This window comes from Hyla sarda, chromosome 5, assembly GCF_029499605.1.
Source record: "Hyla sarda isolate aHylSar1 chromosome 5, aHylSar1.hap1, whole genome shotgun sequence".
NCBI lineage: Eukaryota > Metazoa > Chordata > Amphibia > Anura > Hylidae > Hyla > Hyla sarda.
The window spans coordinates 154,056,479-154,076,704 of NC_079193.1; the positions used below are offsets into that span (position 1 = coordinate 154,056,479).

The 20,226-nt window shown below is 39.8% G+C and overlaps 1 protein-coding gene across 5 annotated transcripts in view; it reads left to right on the top strand.

Annotated features, from left to right (window-relative positions):
* Window positions 1-20,226, top strand: part of HECW1 (HECT, C2 and WW domain containing E3 ubiquitin protein ligase 1) — a 341,519-nt gene that overhangs the window by 145,483 nt on the left and 175,810 nt on the right. For 3 of the 5 annotated variants that reach the window (XM_056520523.1, XM_056520524.1, XM_056520526.1), the window contains one exon: window positions 11,503-11,597. In XM_056520523.1, the coding sequence (XP_056376498.1) occupies window positions 11,503-11,597 (95 nt within the window). Of the gene's footprint in view, window positions 1-4,109; window positions 4,249-5,272; window positions 5,367-11,502; window positions 11,598-20,226 lie in introns of those variants that run through there. The other 2 variants (XM_056520527.1, XM_056520528.1) reach the window with 2 other exon arrangements.

A 20,226-nucleotide genomic window follows, 5' to 3' on the forward strand; every position in this document is an offset into this window, starting at 1 on the left:
CCAGGAAAACACAGAGCTAATTTCTTCCAAAAAAAAAAAAAACAGCTCCACCTTTGTCCCCAGGTTGTGTGTGGTATTACAACCTTAATCTATTCACTTCAATGGAGCAGAGCTGCGGGACAGGCTGCACAACCTGGGGACAGATGAGGCACTGTTTTTGGAAGAAATCAGCTGTTTTTCTAATCCTGGATAACCCCTTGAACATCTGCAGAATTTAATCCACACAGATCCTGTACATGTAAATGTACCCTCACTGGATCAGCTGCAAATTTGAAGTTGTGGGTCCACAAACTCTGGTTTTTAAAAGGCAATTCTCATATATTTTTGATTGGCATGTCAATAAAGTTATTACCTTTAAATTCTGCTACTGGGGACCCGCAACTTCAAATATGTCTGTTTTCTGCTGATACACAGTATAGGCAAAGAGGCAAAGGGTTGTTAAAAAATAGGTAGCAGGGATGGCTGCTCATGAATATCCAAGAATGTGATCTGCTGTGATCTGCTGCATAAAAAGATGTAGGTAATACAAAGCTGTGTCTCTCACAGGTTTATGCTGTCCTCAGGGGACAGATGTGCCTTGTCAATATATAGAATAAGATGCATATAAAAGATAGACGGCACACCAGTCAAAGTGTGATTTTCACCCACACACAAACCCCTTATAGAGTTTACTTTAGTTGACTTTATTAAACTCAATATATGGATTTAGTCACTCTGTGCTTAATTTGAGTAGTTTACATGTGCAACATCTAAAATTTAACATCACTGCCAGTGACAATGGCTCACACTTTTGCTACCTTTAAGAGGACCAATGGTCCCATTTTTATAACCCGTCTGACCTTTTTGCTACTCCGGTACAGCATTGTACAGTGTGTGCCATACTTCCTGTATTTAGCTCCGGCCTGTGCTCATTGACAGTAAAACAGGATCTTGCTTCTCACAAGATGGTGCTGTTTGAGAGCTCATCGGAGCTGAATACAAGCCTCAGTCAAGAACACCCCATTGTCATAAGAAGTATGGCACTGTATTTTTCTGCATCTCCGCACATTATCTGCACCCTCAGGTATTGCATCTATTTTCAGTGCTTTCCTGCAAGCTCGGCTTATCCTTATTGGACATCAGCTCACAGCAGTGCCACTTTGTAATCTTTTACTTTCTATGGCACTCACTGTATAATGCTATCCTGCCCATCTGATGGAGTATCAAGACTGTCAGAGGGCATATTGAGCCCTTTATCGCTGGAATTGGGGAAGCCAATCACCATTCTATTAAAAGGTATGTGATCTGCCCCCTCTCAGCTATCTATACATGCCAGTGTATTCGTTTTTAATGTTCTAATTTTAGAGATCTATATACTGTGCCATGAATACATAATTGTTACCTTTTGTAAAATATTATTTTGTTGTCAGTTATCATTGGCTAAAACTATGTGGGATATTTATCTAAACGAATGCCCTACTACACACAGGTTCACAGGATTTATGTGGAGGCATGCGCCTCTACCTAAACCCCTGTGCATCGGGCTGCCTGTACGCTCTCCCTGAAATCTAACATATTTAACTATGTTAAATATGGCGATTGGGGGCGGCCACGGCCCTTTCATGCAAAGCCACATCCCCTCTCCAAAAAAAAGGTGTTAACTGGATCAGTATAATTGACCTTTTCAAATGTTTTTACTTACAAATAATGTTTTATATTAACAAAAATAAAAGAATGGGATAATATTTTCCAAAAAGATTTCAGATGCCATCCAGCTTCTAACTGTACATTTAAACTCATAACATTCTAAGAAAACGTTTTCTTGAAATGTTGTCTTACCTTTTCAAAAAAATTCTATAAAAATAGCAATGTTGACATAATCTTAATGTACGTGTATTATCTTTAATTACTAATTGTGTGTGTTTCTTTGATATATTTAAAATATATTGTGTTTTCCAAAAATATTATTGATCTATATAAAGTATTTCCCCAACTTCAAAGGAAATTGGTTACATGTTTCAGTTTTTAATCTTAAACATCAAAGGAGTACAGAAGATTTGATGTGCTTTAAACATGTCTTATCCTGAAGGCATTCCCTGAATTTTCCATGTCTGAAAATCCTATACATGAAATCAAAAATACTGCTGAATTGCTTGAATGAAAAATGCTGTACTTGGGAATATAAGTACAAATACAATGCATTTCTGAATTATTCTACAATAATAATGGCAAGATTGTACCAATTTGCTTTATAATGGAATAAGAATAGGTTAATGAGTACAAGTAATAATATTTATTTTTGGATGTAGGATCTGATCTAAAAAGTGTCCTGCAGCTATAGCTATGGTTGTGTATTAGCTGTGTAGATGTTACTGTTACAGCTAGCGCTCCTGCTTCCTCCGCTGTCCCAGGTCGCCGGCGTGTGTGTACCCGCCGGCTCTCTGCGATTTAAAGTGCCAGTACACCCTTAATCGGTTACTGCTGCTCGCTGACACTATAAGTGTCAGCACGTCCTGTTTCCCCTTGCCGGATCTTTTTGACCCACGGCCTTAGAGAAAGCATAGCATTCTTGTGTTCTGCCTTACTTTGTACCAGACCTCCTTGCTACGTTTCCTGTCCACGCTCCAGTGCCGCCTGTCCTGACCTTCCTGCCTGTCCCAACTATGAGTTTGCCTTATCCTTCCTGTGCCACACTTCACCTCGGAGGCCTGTGTAGATGAGTCCTATCAGGGGTAGCGACCTGAGTGCCGCCTGCCACAGCAAGTCCATCCCGCTTTATGGCAGGCTCTGGTGAAAACCAGCAGCACCTTAGACTCTGCTCCCTGGTACGGCCCACGTAAATCTTAAAGGGGTACTCCGGTGGTAAATTTTTTTGACTATATGGCATCTTCTTTGTAAGTTTAGTTTTTTTGCAATATACATGTGTTATATGTTTTGGCAGCATGTGTGTGTTATTCTTACCTGTTTGTTGGGCAGGAAGTTCTGTAGTTCAGAGGGTTTTCTTTTACTGTAGTCCACAGTTCTGAGTCTGTTGTTGACAAGATGTCACAGCTTTTTTTTTTTCTCTGTCTGCATGAGAGGAATAAGCCACGCCCCCTCATCTCATCCAGCTGAGTACACAGCTCCTCACCTCCCCTCCCCCTGCTCTGTATTCTAAGGACGCAGGTCTGCACAGGAGAAGGACCTCACAGAGAAGATAAGTGTGTTATCTGAAGGGGAGGATGAGAAGGTGCACGGGCTGGGGATGTATGGACTGCAGGGGAATAAATCTCACACTGGAAAGGATCTCTATGGGGGAGATTTATCAAAACCTGTGCAGAGGAAAACTTGCCCAGTTGCCCATAGCAACCAATCAGATCGCTTCTTTCATTTTTCACAGGCCTTCATAACAATGAAAGCAGCAAGCTGATTGGTTTCTATGGGCAACTGGGCAAGTTTTCCTCTGCACAGGTTTTGATAAATCTCCCCCTATATGTGAAGGGGGAGGGGGGGGGACTCCTGAATGACACATGCTGGGAGTTGTAGTCCCTGTTGTGTGTGTGTGTGTGTGTGTATGCTAGTGTTTACAAACCAGTGTGCCTCCAGCTGTTGCAAAACTACAACTCCCAGCATGCCCTGACAGACTTTGGGCATGCTGGGAGTTGTAGATTTGCAACAGCTGGAGGTACACTGGTTGGGAAACACTGTTCTAGCCTATTCAGCATACACATCATGTTACACCAGTGTTTCCCAACCAGGGTGCCTCCAGCTGTTGCAAAACTACAACTCCTAGCATGCCCAAAGACTGTGAGGGCATGCTCGCAGTTGTAGTTTTGCAACAGCTGGAGGCACCCTGGTTGGGAAACACTGGGGTATGCACTACAGAGGTGTGGTGAACTACAACCCCCAGGAGACTACAGAGGCAGCATGCTGGTGTTATACCACAGACTGAAGACTCCTGAATGACACATGCTGGGAGTTGTAGTCCCTTTTGTGTGTGTATGCCAGTGTATCCCAACCAGGGTTGATTATATTAGTGTGCTGTGTATAAAGGGGCTGACTCGGGAAAATAGTAGGGTGGGTAAAGGGTGGAACAAACAAACAAACAAAAAAAGGAGCCGCTCCAAACCAGCAAGGCATGTGGCATGCTGGGATTTGTAGTTTTCAGCACAGCAAGAAGCGGGAAATAGAAGCAAAGATAGGAAAACAAAGTGGGGGATGAAAAGACAACAAAGAACGGAAATAGAGTAGGTTAAACAACAAGAATAGAAATGAAACAAAACAAATAGGGTAAGTCAAAAACGGAAAAACACGTTGACCACCCGAGTACCCCTTTAACAGGCTTCCTTGTTATTAACGGCTAAGTTTTACTTTGACACCTGTGACATTTCAGAAGTAAATATAGTTTACAAATGATCCATGGCACCCAGTAAGGTGTCTTGGAGCCTCTTTGGTTTGTCTCTGCCCAGCTAAGCGTGAAGGACAGGTCTCTTCCTATACATAAATAAATTGCAACCACTAAATTGTTTGTTGTTTTTTTTTTATTTTTTTATTGTATCTCTACACAGAGGGCTTGGAGCTCTGACATTATGATCTACCAACTACATTTAATTCTACTGCAATGAAAATTCTGCTGTGCGAGTTGAAATTACTTCTCTGGAGGCCCTTAGCCTAGTATACTTTGTTTTTATTTGAAATTAGGCTATTGGATTAAAAAACTAATACAATAAATGACATTTCCTGGAGTTACATCTGTTGTATCTGTTTCTTAGTGTCATTACAAAAAATATTCAAAATTAGCTGTTTAGCTTAACTAGATGAGTAGCTAGCTTTCTCCCCCCCCCCCCCTTGCATCTTCCCTTGATTCTACCTACAACATTGTAGGGCTTCTGAAACCCTAGTGAAGTCAGGAAGGTTCAGGAAAGGCTGGTGGCATTTTTTTGGCTACATAACCCTCCATTGTTGCCTGTATGTGTACATTGCCACATAATAGCAGACATAATACACACTACATTACCTACATTATACATTTTCATCTATAAGTTACCTTTTTTTTTGTGATATGTGCAGGTGTTATCAGAGCTTATATGACAGATTTCTTAGAACTGTATGTTTGAAATGTTACCTTGGTAGATAATGTACTGTAAAAACTGATGTGACCACATGTACTGTAGCATTCTCTGAAAGGGTTAAGCTAAGCCGTGAACGTTCTCAACAGGGCTATAGACAGCATTAACCAGACCAAATGACATAACTAACAACTAATGTCATAACAGCTGCATTTCAGTCACTGAAATAGTTTTTTTCATTGCAGCCCCCGACTGTGAAGAATATTAGTCAGATCCAATATGAACTAAATTAAACAGCTGTCATGGGAAGTATTATAAATGCGTTACAACACGAATGATGTAAGAAAAGATGTTAAAAATGAACAAACATTTAAAGCTGAGGGTTGGATTTATTACACTTATTCCTTGTTAATAATCTGGAAGCTGTGAATTACTTTATTATCATGCAACATGGATAATTAAAACTATAAAGCACACAAGACAAACTTCTCTCTTATATACATAGTATAACAACACATTACTGACAAGAAACACTGGAACAGTAAGCATTGGAAGCATATTTTATTTCAGTGTATATTAGGTAAATATTCATAGCACATACTATGACAGAATAATACGTGCCACACAACCAAAAAGAAATTCTCAATTTTTTTTCCAATCAAAATATATAATTCAAGTTACACTGAAAAAATGAATACCTATTAATATAAAAAATGCATCCAGAGACATTTCAGTTACATTTATTTGTATTTGTTGAGTTAACTTATTGTGCACTTCTATCATATCAAGGATAGCCATTCTAAATATCTGGTTCCCTAAAAGAAAATCTGTTAGTGCCTATTGAGCTCTCTCCCATATATGAATGTATTATAAACACTAGGTTCTTGGGATGAGAGAGGAGTCAGAAAGACCACCAAGAATCCAACACCACACTGATTAACAGGATCTACAGCTACATGTTCACCAGAGCCCACTGTAATGCAGGATGGACTTTGCTGCATGGACCCAGTCTGGTGACAAATACAGATGGTGCAAGACTAATGACCTGCAAACAAATTCAGAATACCCAGGACAAGAAAGAGAGTAGTGAAAATTACAGCCAAGAGTCAGAAAGCCAGAAAAGCATGGATAAACCAATTCAACAGGCAAGGTTGTTAACCGAACTAATCCAACATACACAGAACAGAAATTGACAATAAACAGCTATGGAGCCAAGAAGCATTAAAGAATGAGTCAATGCCCGACCTAAATTTACCACCCCGGTACTTGATTAAGCGCCAAGCCAGATCCCTCATTGACTCAGCATCACTGATTGCATCTTGGCTGCCTGCTGATGCTCATGGCAGCCCCCATTGTTTTGTCTTGGCACTGCTTCACAAAATGGAGCAATGGCTGGGTTCTGGGTTTAAATCTGAACAAGACAACACCTGCTTGGATTTTATATGTTTTTACCAGGGGCGGACTGACTGGCTGGTCTGTTCAGATGTGGTCAGAGGGCCGGGCTGGGTAAAGGGCCTGCCGCCGCTACTACAAAGGATCCAGGACACTCATCCCGGATCCCCAGGCAGACAGCACGGCTTTTTGCTGTATGTGCGGCCCACGCACATACAGCAGAAAGCCTCCTCTCTGTGTAAGCCACATCTGCGGCCTACAGACTTGACCTCCACACCCGCTGCTCAGTGTAGGAGACGATGATGTCACTCAAAGGCGGCTGCACTGGGGAGGATGGAAGACACGGTCCCCTGCTGCACTTATGAGGGGATTGCTGCGTGGAGGGGGATTCTGGCTACCTACCTGATTAACTATCTGGCTACCTAACTTTATACCTGGATGCCTAAATACTTACCTACATACCTGGCTATCTAATTACCTACATACATCGCTGCCTAACTACCTACAAATCTTGCTACTTACCAACATACCTGACTACCTAACTATGTACATACCTGGCATTCATATATGGCTGCCTTACTACCTAGCTAGCCACCTACCTACATGCCTGGCTACCTACCTACCAAACACAGTCCCATAAATGAGTGCATTGTTATGTGCTCCATTGAAGAAACAAAGGTGTTCCAGTAAGCAATGTATCAACACAATTGTAGAAGAGAATATTCTGCTGGCTGAAACCTTACCAATCACACAATGATAGTTTATAGCAATGTGAAAGTCTTGTCTTATTCCATTCCCATTTCAATCTGAATAGCCAATTTGCGGTACTTAATATGTGTGCCTAACGGTAAAATCATAAGGGTATTCAGACGCATTAGGAATGTCATTACTTCGCCTAGAAACCCTCTGTATCTTTACAAATGAAATTTGACAAGCTTATGACCATGAGATGATAGTCACAAAAGATAATGGTCTTCATTTTAAAGCCAGTATTTCATGCTGTGTTTATGCAATTACTAGTGGGTCACAGAGGGAGATTAGAGGGAAGGGTAACAAAATGAGCCGGGTCTTTACTTTGTGCCAGAATGAAGAGTTAATTACTATATGTGAACAAATTACTTCTATTAATCAAGTTGTCTTCTATCACATTGTAACACTTATTGGGTTACAAAGTCATTGTGGGGGTTCCTCCATGATTGGGTACACACGGCAAGGAGTCCTTTCACTATGAAATACTTTCTTTGTCTCAGAAAGTGACTAGACTTGAGTGCCATTATGCAATAATAAGAGTACATAATGAATGAAAACCTATAATAGGAAAAATTTCAAGGTAATGTTTATCTTCAAAACCATTTTAAGATTCTTCCAGGGACTCTAGAATAAAGCAAAATGAAAAATGACCTTTTGTTAAAAATGACCTATTGTTAAAGCACATTTTTGCTTTAAAGATTTGGACAGTAAATACCTTATCGAAGTGGTCATTTCCCACAGTCCCAGCAACCTTTAAAATAAGATATGAGCCAGATCCTCCCGCTAGGTCTGCTAGGTAACCATAAGGCTAGGTTCACACTGTAGGTTCACACTGTGTATTTTCAGGCGTTTTTCATTGTAAAAAATATGTCCACAAAATTGCAGAAAAACTGCTCAAAATTCTTCACATAAATGTTCTCTTTATAAGTCTTTGGGAAAGTGGTTGTCTGTGCACACAATAAGTAAAAAATAATGTATTTTTCTATCTGCGTAAATAAGTAACCTAAGTGTCACATGTCACATGTTTTTCCAATAAAATATGCCTGAATATACAGCGCGAGATCCAGCACCATAGAAACGTAATGGCACTTACTCTTATATTGTGTTTTAAAAGTTGCTTTGGCTGGGGGAAAAAGCCACGTCAATAAGGTATTTACTGGCTAATTTTTTTTTTAAGTAAGTTCCTGTACTATGTGTTGAACTTCGCCTGACAATAGTACAATAGACAACCCCGGTTTGTAGACTTGCCAGACTTTCATTGACTATAACTTAATTTAAGGAAAGTTAGTTGTAGCTATATATTTTTGTAACCCATTATTTGCCCGCTTAGGAGCAAATAGGGTAATATCGGGTTCCAGTCTTTCTAAAACAATGGAGGTAAGTGGTTTCCCACTGAACATTGAACCATTTTTAGCTTTAAGTTAACAAATGCATGTAGATGAATTTGGAGGAACTGTGTGTAAAGGCAGATAGATAGATAGACAGATAGAAGATATTATAAGCAAGCAGCTGGTAAAATATTGGATAAGAAGTATGAATTACTGAGGCTTCTTGACACAGTGACGTAAGACTGGAGTTTGGGTCCGGATTTTGGGAGTGACTGAAGGTTCGGGACGCAAAGAATATGATGTGAAGGAAATTTAAGTTTTTTTATACAAGTAAAAATTTCTTAATAACTTTAATATTGCAATAAACCCAAGATTACTATATATATATATATATATATATATATATATATATATAGTCAGTATTACTATATTGTGTATGCGGCTTCTATACAGATCTGTGTCACCATAATTACGAACTACAAATAACACCAGTGTGTTGTCTGATCTTGCATACATTCCCTTTGCCTCTTCTGTTTGCTAACCTGCACATGAGCTGTAAACACAATATTCATTTTAATCAAGAATATTTACAGTTGAATTTTTCATTTTAGTTGCTATTGATCAATTAATATTGAAAAAGTGTTTCTTTATATATGAACTACTATGGCTGTTTTGACCATAATAGATACTCTTCTAATTATTTTATCATTTAGGAAGCTAGGTTCTTAGCTTTGAGTAGATGCTTCTGGTAAAAGGACATGATGTGGTCTTGTAAAGTCTATACACTTGAACATGCATACTAGCGTAGATACATATCTTACCTCCCCCAACCTGCACACAAACATGCATGCTTAATTAGGCCAAGAATGCTGGACTATAAATAATCCTTGGAAGGGGGACACTAAACAGATTGACTTAAAAGGGGTAGTCCGGTGGAAAACTATTTTTTTTTAAATATCAACTGGTGCCAGAAAGTTAAACAGATTTGTAAATTATTTCTATCAAAAAATCTTAATCCTTCCAGTACTTATCGGCTGCTGTATGCTACAGAGGAATTTTTTTTTTGTCTGACCACTGTGCTCTCTGCTGTCACCTCTGTTCATGTTAGGAACTGTCCAGAGCAGGATAGGTTTGCTATGGGGATTTGCTCCTGCTCTGGACACTTCCTGACATGGACAGAGGTGTCAGCAGAGAGCACTGTGGTCAGACTGAAAAGAAATTCAAAAAGACAAGAACTTCCTCTGCAGCATACAGCAGATGATAAGTACTGGAAGGATTAAGTTTTTTTTAATAGAAGTAATTGACAAATCTGACACCAGTTGATTTAAAAAAAAAAATTCTCCACTGGAGTACCCCTTTAAAACTCGTGCACACAATAATGTCTTATACACAGATGTGGAAATTCAGATTCCGGGGACTGCATAAATGTCTGTTAGACTTGTCTATTCTTTCTGGGGACAATGTACGGAATGCATTCCCATCTATGAGATGTATTCCTGAGGTGGTCCTAGCACAGGCATGTTATATCCACATGGCGAACATAGCCTTAGACTGCACTCAGTTACTATTTAGGCAGTTTTGATTGGAGGTACACTATAAAGGGGTATTCCAGGATTTTTTTTCTTCATCCTTTGAGCCCATGATGCCATGTTATAATGCTGTGTAATAATCTATTACCTCCGTGTGCAGTTTTTTTTCTGTTTTCATGTACGGGACTCACCCCAGGAAGTGCTGTAGTGCAAGCCTTTTCATTTTACTATTGTCTCTGACCTTTTCCAGCATTCCATATGTCCAGAGACAATGAGAGTCATTTACTAATGTGATCTTGACTGTTTTTTTCTCAAGTTTTCCGCTCAAATTATGTTGCATGCTTCATGCGCCAGAATTTGTGACCACAAAACCCATCCAACTCTCCATTTTAATCCTTAAAAGAGGCATGGTCACCAGGGAAAAGGGGCATGGTTGCAAAAAGGGGCCATGTCCCTGACAGATTAGAAAAATCCAAACATATTTACTAATGTCTCAACACAAAATATGGTGAATTTAAGCTCTGGAAAGCCCAACAGCTCAGAGCAGTTGTGGAAAAAGCAAAATGTAGGGACAAATTTGGGAAAATATAAGTAATAAGTATAAAATAATAAGTAAAAAATAATGTAATAAGTATTACATATATTACTTATATCTGTTGGGGAAAAAAAAAAACACAAAGATAACTACACTCCACTTTTAAATCAGGGACAATATGTCATAAGTTACATGGTCTCCAGGGGCCATGGCCATGCTGCAGTACAGCACTTCCAGGTGTGGGTCCCGTGCATGAAAACAGGAAAAAGCATCACATGGAGGTAATAAGTGTATGACATGGTATTATGGGCTGAAAGGCTGAAGGGAAAGAAATCCTGGAATACCTCTTTAATTGCAAAAAATAGTTTACAGGTGTTTTTATGCAGTTTATACTAAGGAACCATATTAAAGTGTACCTGTTGTCAACAAAAAGTTTTGATATAATGTAGGTAATACCATTATATGTATATTTGTAATATACATTGGTTAAAATTAGTGTATATTTTTGGGTGAAAAAATGCTTTCCCTGCAGCTATTGCATGTGTGTCTCTATGAGGAGTCCAAAAACAGGAAGTGAGGGTAGGACAAGCAGGGATCTGTGCAGGCTCCTGGCTTATCAATCATCCTGATGTATGGGTCAGGAGCATGTTATAGAGCCTCAGTGCACATTCCTGTATTTGGACTCCTCATAGAGATACACATGCAAGAGCTTAAGGAACAAAAATATACAAATTTTTTAACCAATGTATATTACAAATATACATATAATGGTATTATCTGCATCATATTAAACGTTTTTGTTGATCACAGGTACACTTTAAGTATATGTATAAATCCTTTATTATAAAGAAATCACTCACAATCTTGACTGTATTATGACCTTCATCCTATGATATTTGTGTTCATTTCCAATGACTGACTCACTCTATTCTTTATTTCAGCGGAAACTAAGATCTGTTTTAAGTACTACCATGGTGTGAGTGGTGCCTTACGTGCTACAACTCCCAGCATCACTGTGAAAAATCCTTCTGCCCCAGTAAGTTAATGCTTTATAATGATATAAGGAATTATATATTTTATGGCATTTGTCCGAATGTATAGTTTAGCTCAAAGTGGTGTTTGGTCACAACACACAAAACACAAAAGCGTAGAAAATAAGTAGAATGTGATCTTAAAGAAACAGCGCCACTCTTGTCCTCAGTTTTTGAGTGGTATTGCAATTCAGTTCTATTGAAGTGAATGAAGACCAGTTGTAATACCACACTCCACCCGAGGACAGGTGTGGAGCTGTTTTTGAAACAATTTCACTGTTATTAGTGGGGTAGCACAGGCGTCAATCTTGGGCCCTATTCTCTTTAATATATTTATATGGCAGCAATATTGAGCACTGACTTGTATTTCATGTATATATATTGCATTGCAGATTGTCTATGGGGTAGATAGGAGGTGACAGGCTCAGACTAAAGCACAACTGTCACATCACATGACCCTATATAACTGTACACACTATGTAAAAGTAGTCTTAATGTGTAATGCTCCATAACAGAAATGAAAAGACGACAGATCTTAATTTCTTCTTTATTGAAGATGTATACTCACATCTTTTCAGGGGGGAGACAAACAGGCCTCCGTGAGGCCTGGCGAAGCACGAGATCATAAGAAGCAGCAGCTGTATCCTCACCTTGATATACCCCCTGTTTGTCTCTTCCCCCCTGAAATTATGTGAGTATGCATCTTCAATAAAGAAGAAAATAAGATCAGGTGAGTGCTGTCTTTTCATGTCTGTTATGGAAGATTAAAGTTAATCTCTATGGACTGAGCACCACAGATTGTCTTCTATTTAAAAAGTACCTGTCACCAAATAAACTTTTCTAAACTAACTCAGGCTATGTTCCCTAACTACTTCTAACACCCCTCCCACCGTTAAAAAACATTTCAGAGCTTTAAAAAGCTCTGTACCTTACCTTTCTTCTTGCTCACATAGTGCAATCTTCCAGCAGGAGAAAGTGGGCATTTCCCAGCAGGCATGACATCACAGAAGCCTGCTGGGGGACCACTTCCGCCCTCACATCGTTGCAGCACTGTGATGAATAGAGTCCTCAGGCTCTATGCATGTTTCAATGAGGCTTTTTACATGTTTCAGTGAGGCTCTGTGCAGCTTTCAATCAAGCTCACTGCAGTGAAACACTTCCTGAGTTTGGTCTCCTGCCAGGCCGGGAGGAGACCAAACTCACTGTTTGTGGCAGGGAACAGAACAGAGCCACCAAGTGGCCGTTTTTTTCTATTACATTTTAAACATATTTATTTTGATCATTTTAAAAGCAAGTTAATGGGAAAGTGTCTGCTAATTACACAAGGAACACTATATTAAAAGTTTTATTTGGTGACAGGTACTCTTTAAGTAAGTTAGCAACAAAATAGCTTTATAAGAACACGCACCCCGGAATAGCAGCAGTGCTGGATACACTATATTACTTTTACTTAACTGTGTAATGCAGCAGTACCTTTAGCTGCTTATTCCATTTCTTTATCTTCATAAAAATCACTATTTGGGTAGTCAGGAACAGTCACAGAGGTTTAGCTAGGGGTCCGCAATCCCCAGGGCCGCCATGCCTCTCTCTGTCTCAGTCATTGCTTTGCCGATATGTAAGTAACAAAGTTCAAAAGAATGTCCCTGGAGGTTACAGGGCAAATCAGTCATCTTATGCTACAACACACAATTGCACCTGGTGCCGGGTCCCTATTCTTGTTATTAAGCCACCTTTATGCCCACTGTATTTAAACATTCAACTACTAGCCTCCCTGACGTTTCGCTGACGAATTTTCTTTGTCAAGGGTAGCGAGGCTTTTGCATTAGCCTCGCTACCCTTGACAAAGCTGATTCGTCAACAAAACATCGGGGAGGCTAGTAGTTAAATGTTTTAATACAGCGGGTATAAAGGTGGCTTAATAACAAGAATAGGGACCCGGCACCAGGTGCAATCGTGTGTTGTAGCATAAGCACACAGATTATAAGCACAGTCCTGGGCTAAATAAGTGTCCCATTATAGAGAGAGTGGCATTAACTCTCCAGATAAACACCACCTCAGAGCTGCTGGAATTGTAAATGTTTTTTGTGGGGTATTTTTTAATCTATAACCAATAAAGTTACAATTTTAAGGGGGGGTTTCTAGTAAAGGGTTTTCCCCAAGAGGGGGCAACCCCTTAAAGGTTGTCAATGATATGTAAGTAACACACAGGTCTGCCCACATGCGCTGTCTCTCAGTATCACAGCCCACGCAAGATTTGTCTTCGTTGCGGTGGCCCAGTGTGCCAATTACACAGGGATGAAGCGATGACTGAGTTAAAGAGAGGCGTGGCGGCCCCAGGGCATTGCAGAGCCCTCCTCTTGCCTCTCTGACTGTTCCTGACTTCCCGATATAGTCATTATTTATGAAGATTAAGAAACGGAATAAGCAGCCAAAGATATTGCTGCATTACACATTGAGACTACCTTTACACATTGTGCAACATAAGACTAATTCTAGATGAGTAAATTTTTTTGTAAAATGTAGGTATATTATTTTGTGCATAGTGTCATGCAAGATGTCTGCAATGTTTGGTATTGTACTGTATACTGTGTACTGTATACTGTTTATGCCTCTGTACTGTAAAAGTGTGTGTTGATATGATTAGTATGGATTATTCGCTAGGAAATTTACAGTGTACCACAAAAAGGTTCTGCAATACTAATTCATGTTATAAATATCACAATGACCAGTTTTCTCCATAAACAAAAGGCTTCACATAGTCTGGCCTAGTTGTAGCATTGAGACTTTCTCATCCATCCTTTTATTGACTCCAGAGGATTCCAGTCAAAGAACACTTAGCGTAATTGGCATTACTTCATCTGCTGGAACCAATACTCTGGTCAGACCTTGTGAACCTAGGGGAAAGCTGTCTCAGCTGGTGCTTCCATTGGGTATTATATGCTGAGTGAAGGCATTATATAACAATGGTTCCATTATGTGTAGGTGCTACCCATGAAGTCAACCTAAAATCAGTCACTTTACACTTCTTGGAAATAGAGTATATCGTTTCCATCTATTTTATTCCGGCTGTCACTCCCCCTCCCATAGTCTTGCATTGAGGGTGCGGGGCGTGATGTAATGAGGGGGCAGGGCTATAACAGTACGAGCTCCTGGTGCTGGCTCTAGCGTTTGGAAGAGATTGTTCCAAACCCTGAGCAGCGGAGTAGCCCTTTAAGTATACCAATGACCTGTTAGTGTTACGCCGAGCGCTCCGGGTCCCTGCTCCTCCCCGGAGCGCTCGTGGCGTTCTCCTCTCTGCAGCGCCCCGGTCAGACCCGCTGACCGGGAGCGCTGCACTGACATTCACGATGGGGATGCGATTCGCATAGCGGGACGCGCCCGCTCGCGAATCGCAACCCAAGCCACTTACCCGTCCCAGTCCCCGGCTGTCACGTTCTGGCGTGCGCGGCTCCGCTCTCTAGGGCGCGCGCGCGCCAGCTCTCTAAGATTTAAAGGGCCAGTGCACCAATGATTGGTGCCTGGCCCAATCAGTCTAATTAGCCTCACCTGCTCCCTGTCTATTTAACCTCACTTCCCCTGCACTTCCTTGCCGGATCTTGTTGCCTTGTGCCAGAGAAAGCGTTTAGTGTTGTCCAAAGCCTGTGTTCCAGATCTTCTGCTATTGCCATTGACTACGAACCTTGCCGCCTGCCCCGACCTTCTGCCACGTCTGACCTTGCCTCTGCCTAGTCCTTCTGTCCCACGCCTTCTCAGCAGTCAGCGAGGTTGAGCCGTTGCCGGTGGATACGACCTGGTTGCTACCGCCGCAGCAAGACCATCCCGCTTTGTGGCGGGCTCAGGTGAAAACCAGTAGCAACCTAGAACCGGTCCACCGACACGGTCCACGCCAATCCCTCGCTGACACAGAGGATCCACATCCAGCTAGCCGATTCATAACAGTTTGTTTAATACATTTTGCTGAGAACCCTAGGATCACTGTGCATGTTGCAGATTTGTGACCATGTCTGTTTTTTTCTCTATTTGAGTTCACAACACCTGTCTGTACATGGGATAAATTGGTCTCAAGGCCCTGAAAAAGCCTAACAGTGAAACATCATAGGGGTCCTGGTCTGTCATGTAGGTATATGTTTAGGGGTTGTTGCCTGATCTGCTGGATTTTTGGATGGACTTTCTTTGTTTCTTTAGGAGACATGGTGACTGTGGCTGTGATTTACACGTCTTTCGGGGTCTTATTATACATCCAGTTTCAGCACACCTGGCAAATTCTTCTTTATTTTCTTTCATGTTCCCCCATGGTATTTATGTTGTTTTGGTTTATCATTTGTGTATATATATATATATATATATATATATATATATATATAGATATATATATATATATATAGATATATAGTGGAGATCAAAAGTTTGGGCACCCCAGGTAAAAATTTGTATTACTGTGCATAAAGAAGCCAAGGAAAGATGGAAAATTATCCAAAAGGCATCAAATTACTGATTAGACATTCTTATATTATGTCAACAAAAGTTAGATTTTATTTCCATCATTTACACTTTCAAAATAACAGAAAACAAAAAAATGGTGTCTGCAAAAGTTTGGACACCTTGCAGAATGTATAGCATGCACTGCCCCCTTTGCAAAGCTGAGACCTGCCAGTGTCATGGATTGTTCTCAATCATCATCTGGGAAGACCAGGTGATGTCAATGTCAAAGGTTTTAAATGCCCAGACCTTGCCCTAACAATCAGCACCGTTGGTTCTTCTAAGCAGTTGTCTAGAAATCTGAAGCTAAAAATAGTAAACGCTCACAAAGCTGGAGAAGGCTATAAGAAGATAACAAAACATTTTCAGATGTCAATATCCTCTGTTTGGAATGTAATTAAGAAATGGCAGTCATCAGGAACAGTGGAAGTTAAAGCAAGATCTGGAAGAACAAGAAAAATATCAGACAGAACAGCTCGCAGGATTGTGAGAAAAACTATTCAAAACTCATGTTTGACTGCACAATCCCTCCAGAAAGATCTGGCAGACACTGGAGTTGTGGTACACTATTCCACTATAAAGAGATACTTGTACAAATATGGTCTTCATGGAAGAGTCATGAAAAGAAAACATCTTCTATGTCCTCACCACAAAAATCAGCATTTGAACTTTGCAAATGAACATATAGACAAGCCTGATGCATTTTGGAAACAAGTTCTGTGGACCGATGAGGTTAAAGTTGAACTTCTTGGCCGGAATGAGCAAAGGTACGTTTGGAGAAGAAGGGAAACAAATTTTCATTAAAAGAACCTCTGTCCAACTGTTAAGCATGGGGGTGGATCAATCATGCTTTGGTGTTTTATTGCAGCCAGTGGCACAGGGAACATCTCATGAGTAGAAGAAAAATGGATTCAATACATTTTTAGCAAATTTTGGATGCTAACTTGATGCCATCTGTGAAAAAGCTGAAGTTAAAGAGAGGACGGCTTCTACAAATGGATAATAATCCGAAACACACCTCGAAATCCATGGGGGATTACATTAAGAGGCGTAAACTTAAGCTTTTGCCATGGCCTTCACAATTTTCTGACATCAGCATAATTGAAAATCTATGGATGGTCTATTAAAAGAGCAGTGCATGACAGACAGCCCAGAAATCTCAAAGAACTGGAAGACTTTTGTAAGGAAGAATGGGCAAAGATACCTCAAACAAGAATTGAAAGACTCTTGGCTGGCTACAAAAAGCGTTTACAAGTTGTGATACTTGCCAAAGGGGGCAGTACAAGATATTAACTCTGCATGGTGCCCACATTTTTGCAGACACCATTTTTTTGTTTTCTGTTATTTTGAAAGTGTAAATGATGGAAATAAAAACTAACTTTTGTTGACATATTATAAGAATGTCTAATCTGTAATTTGATGCCTTTTGGAGATTTTTCCATCTTTCCTTGGCTTCTTTATGCACATTAATACAAATTTTTACCTGGGGTGCCCAAACTTTTGATCCCCACTGTGTATATATATATATATATATATATATATATATATATATATATATATATACAGAGAGAAAGAGGTGCGCACCTCGTGCAGGTAAACTCAGGATGATGGATATCACAATAAGAGGACACGGGTCTATAGGATGGACCCTTACCTTGAAGAGTTATGCTCAGAGCATAACATCTGTAACAGCATACAAAGGTAGCAGAGTGCTTTGCTATATATATATATATATATATATATATATATATATATATATATATTAATTAATATATTGTAATTGCCACTGCATTCACACAGTATTATAATTTAAAGGGGTACTCCGGTGAAAACCTTTTTTCTTTTAAATCAACTGGCTCCGGAAAGTTAAACAGATTTTTACATTACTTCTATTAAAAAATCTTAATCCTTCCTGTACTTATTAGGAAATTCTTTTCTTTTTGGAATGCTCTCTGATGACATCACGAGCACAGTTCTCTCTGCTGACGTTATTATAATAATAATAATAATAAGTCTTTATTTATTTTTGTCCTTAGTGGGATTTGAACCCAAGTACCCAGCACTGCAAGGCAGCAGTGCTAACCACTGAGCCACCATGCTGCCCTTAGCATACATCTGCTATGCACGGTTGCTAAAATGGACAGAGATGTCAGCAGAGAGCACTGTGCTCGTGATGTCATCAGTGTTCCAAAAAGAAAGGAATTTCCTCTGTAGCATTCAGCAGCTAAAAAGTACTGGAAGGATTAAGATTTTTTAATAGAAGTCATTTACAAATATGTTTAACTTTCTGGCACCAGTTGAATTAAAAGAAAAAAGGTTTTCACCGGAGTACCCCTTTAACTCTGCTAGTATCTGTTTACAGTATTTATTTTTCATACTTTTGTGTGTGAGGCAAAACTAACATTTGCATACACTGTATGCATTGTTGTGAACAATTGCTATATAAGTTTATCCCATGTACAGCCAGGTGTAGTCTGTCTGTTGCTCCTTTTAATTGTTTTTTTAATATAAATTTCACTAACATTATTTGGGTCTGGGTGTGACTTGATAGGTGTTTTTTCTGTTATGTGTATGGTCACACTGGACTATATATAAGGTAAATTGCAATTTAGCCTTTGTATTATAAACTTCTAAAAAAATAAAAAATAAAAAGGATTTACTGCAACAAACATGCTGGTTATTTATATTATTGAAGAAAATTGAAACAACTTTGATTCTTCTGAACTGTTGTTGTTTTGATCCTTTTCAAAGGGTTGTTACAAGTACAGGGAGATCTCAGTTTCTGCTATCTTAGGCCATATTTCTATGGAGGTGCTTAACTGGCCATAAAGTGGCTTTGCTTTATGCAGCCTGTAAGATGTCTATACAGTCAAAGGTCCCAGTTTTAGCCCTTCTTTTAACTCTTTCCAAGCGGGTGTGTATCTCACTGCCTTTCTCAAGCATGCATGAGTGACCATGAAACAAGCATTGAACTAAAATGTTTAGAATGCTGGGATGCCGGGACAGAGATCACGGGGGTCCCAGCATCCAGACCCCCTGCGATCAGACATCTTATCCCCTATCCTATGGACAGGGGATAAGATGTCTAGGGGTGGAATACCCCTTTAACTCCTTCTCTAGGACCACTGCAGTTGTGCTCCATGTGTCAGCCTATATCCCAGGATTTTCTCCTGTACATATTTAATTTGTAGGTGCAGTAATATCTACTTCCCTGTATGAAGTGAGAGATCAAAATAATAAGCTAAGAAAGGGATGAGTATGATGGATAGAAAATACTAAAAATAGTACACAAAATTTATAGAAGAATAGACAAGCAGTAGGTTCCAACCAACAAATATATACAGTGTAGATAAAATTAATCAGTTTATGCATTCTCTAGTGATGTCAAATTGATAAGCAAATGGAAGAATGCTACCAATGCCAGTTTTCTCAGCGTTAATCATAGAACTATAACAGCAAATGTCACTATACCAAGGCCGAGGTTAGGACTAGATGAATAAATAATACTACAAATATAGGATCACACGAAAATAAAAAGTAAAAATAGTACCCAGGCAAACTAATATATGTCCCTCCACCACACTAACCAATTATGAAGGCTGTAGAAAACGTAGGCAACCATTAAGATAACTAATCAACTTGTGCCACAGCAGAGATTGTTTATACATCTCTAACCTAAAATCATAGAGCCCCATGGCAAAGTCAGGCATTTGCCCTTAAAGAGTACCTTTTGTCAAAAAAAAACTTTTGATATTTCATAGATTAAAGTATGTTAAATAACTTTTAAATTGCATGTGTTTAAAAAATATCTTTCTTTCTATTTCTTTTTTTACATAGAAAAGATGACCACTAGGGGTCCCCTACCTTTCCCAGCTGCAAGTCTCTTATAGAGTTCGGACTCATGCCAGGCTGGGACACTGATGAGTTCAGCGCAGTTCCCTGCCTGTCAATCAGACAGGCGGGAGCGAGCGTTGTGCTTGTAGCACAGCAGGGCATGCTCCTGACTTGGCCCACCATTATGTTTGATGTTCCTTTATTGCAGTAGTGGCACGGCAGCTCTGTGGTCCTATCTTCCTCCTCTCTGTATGGCACATGCAGTAGTAAACAGAGAGGAGGAGAATCAGATCTGCTGGCTCGCAGCATAGAGGAAGAAGG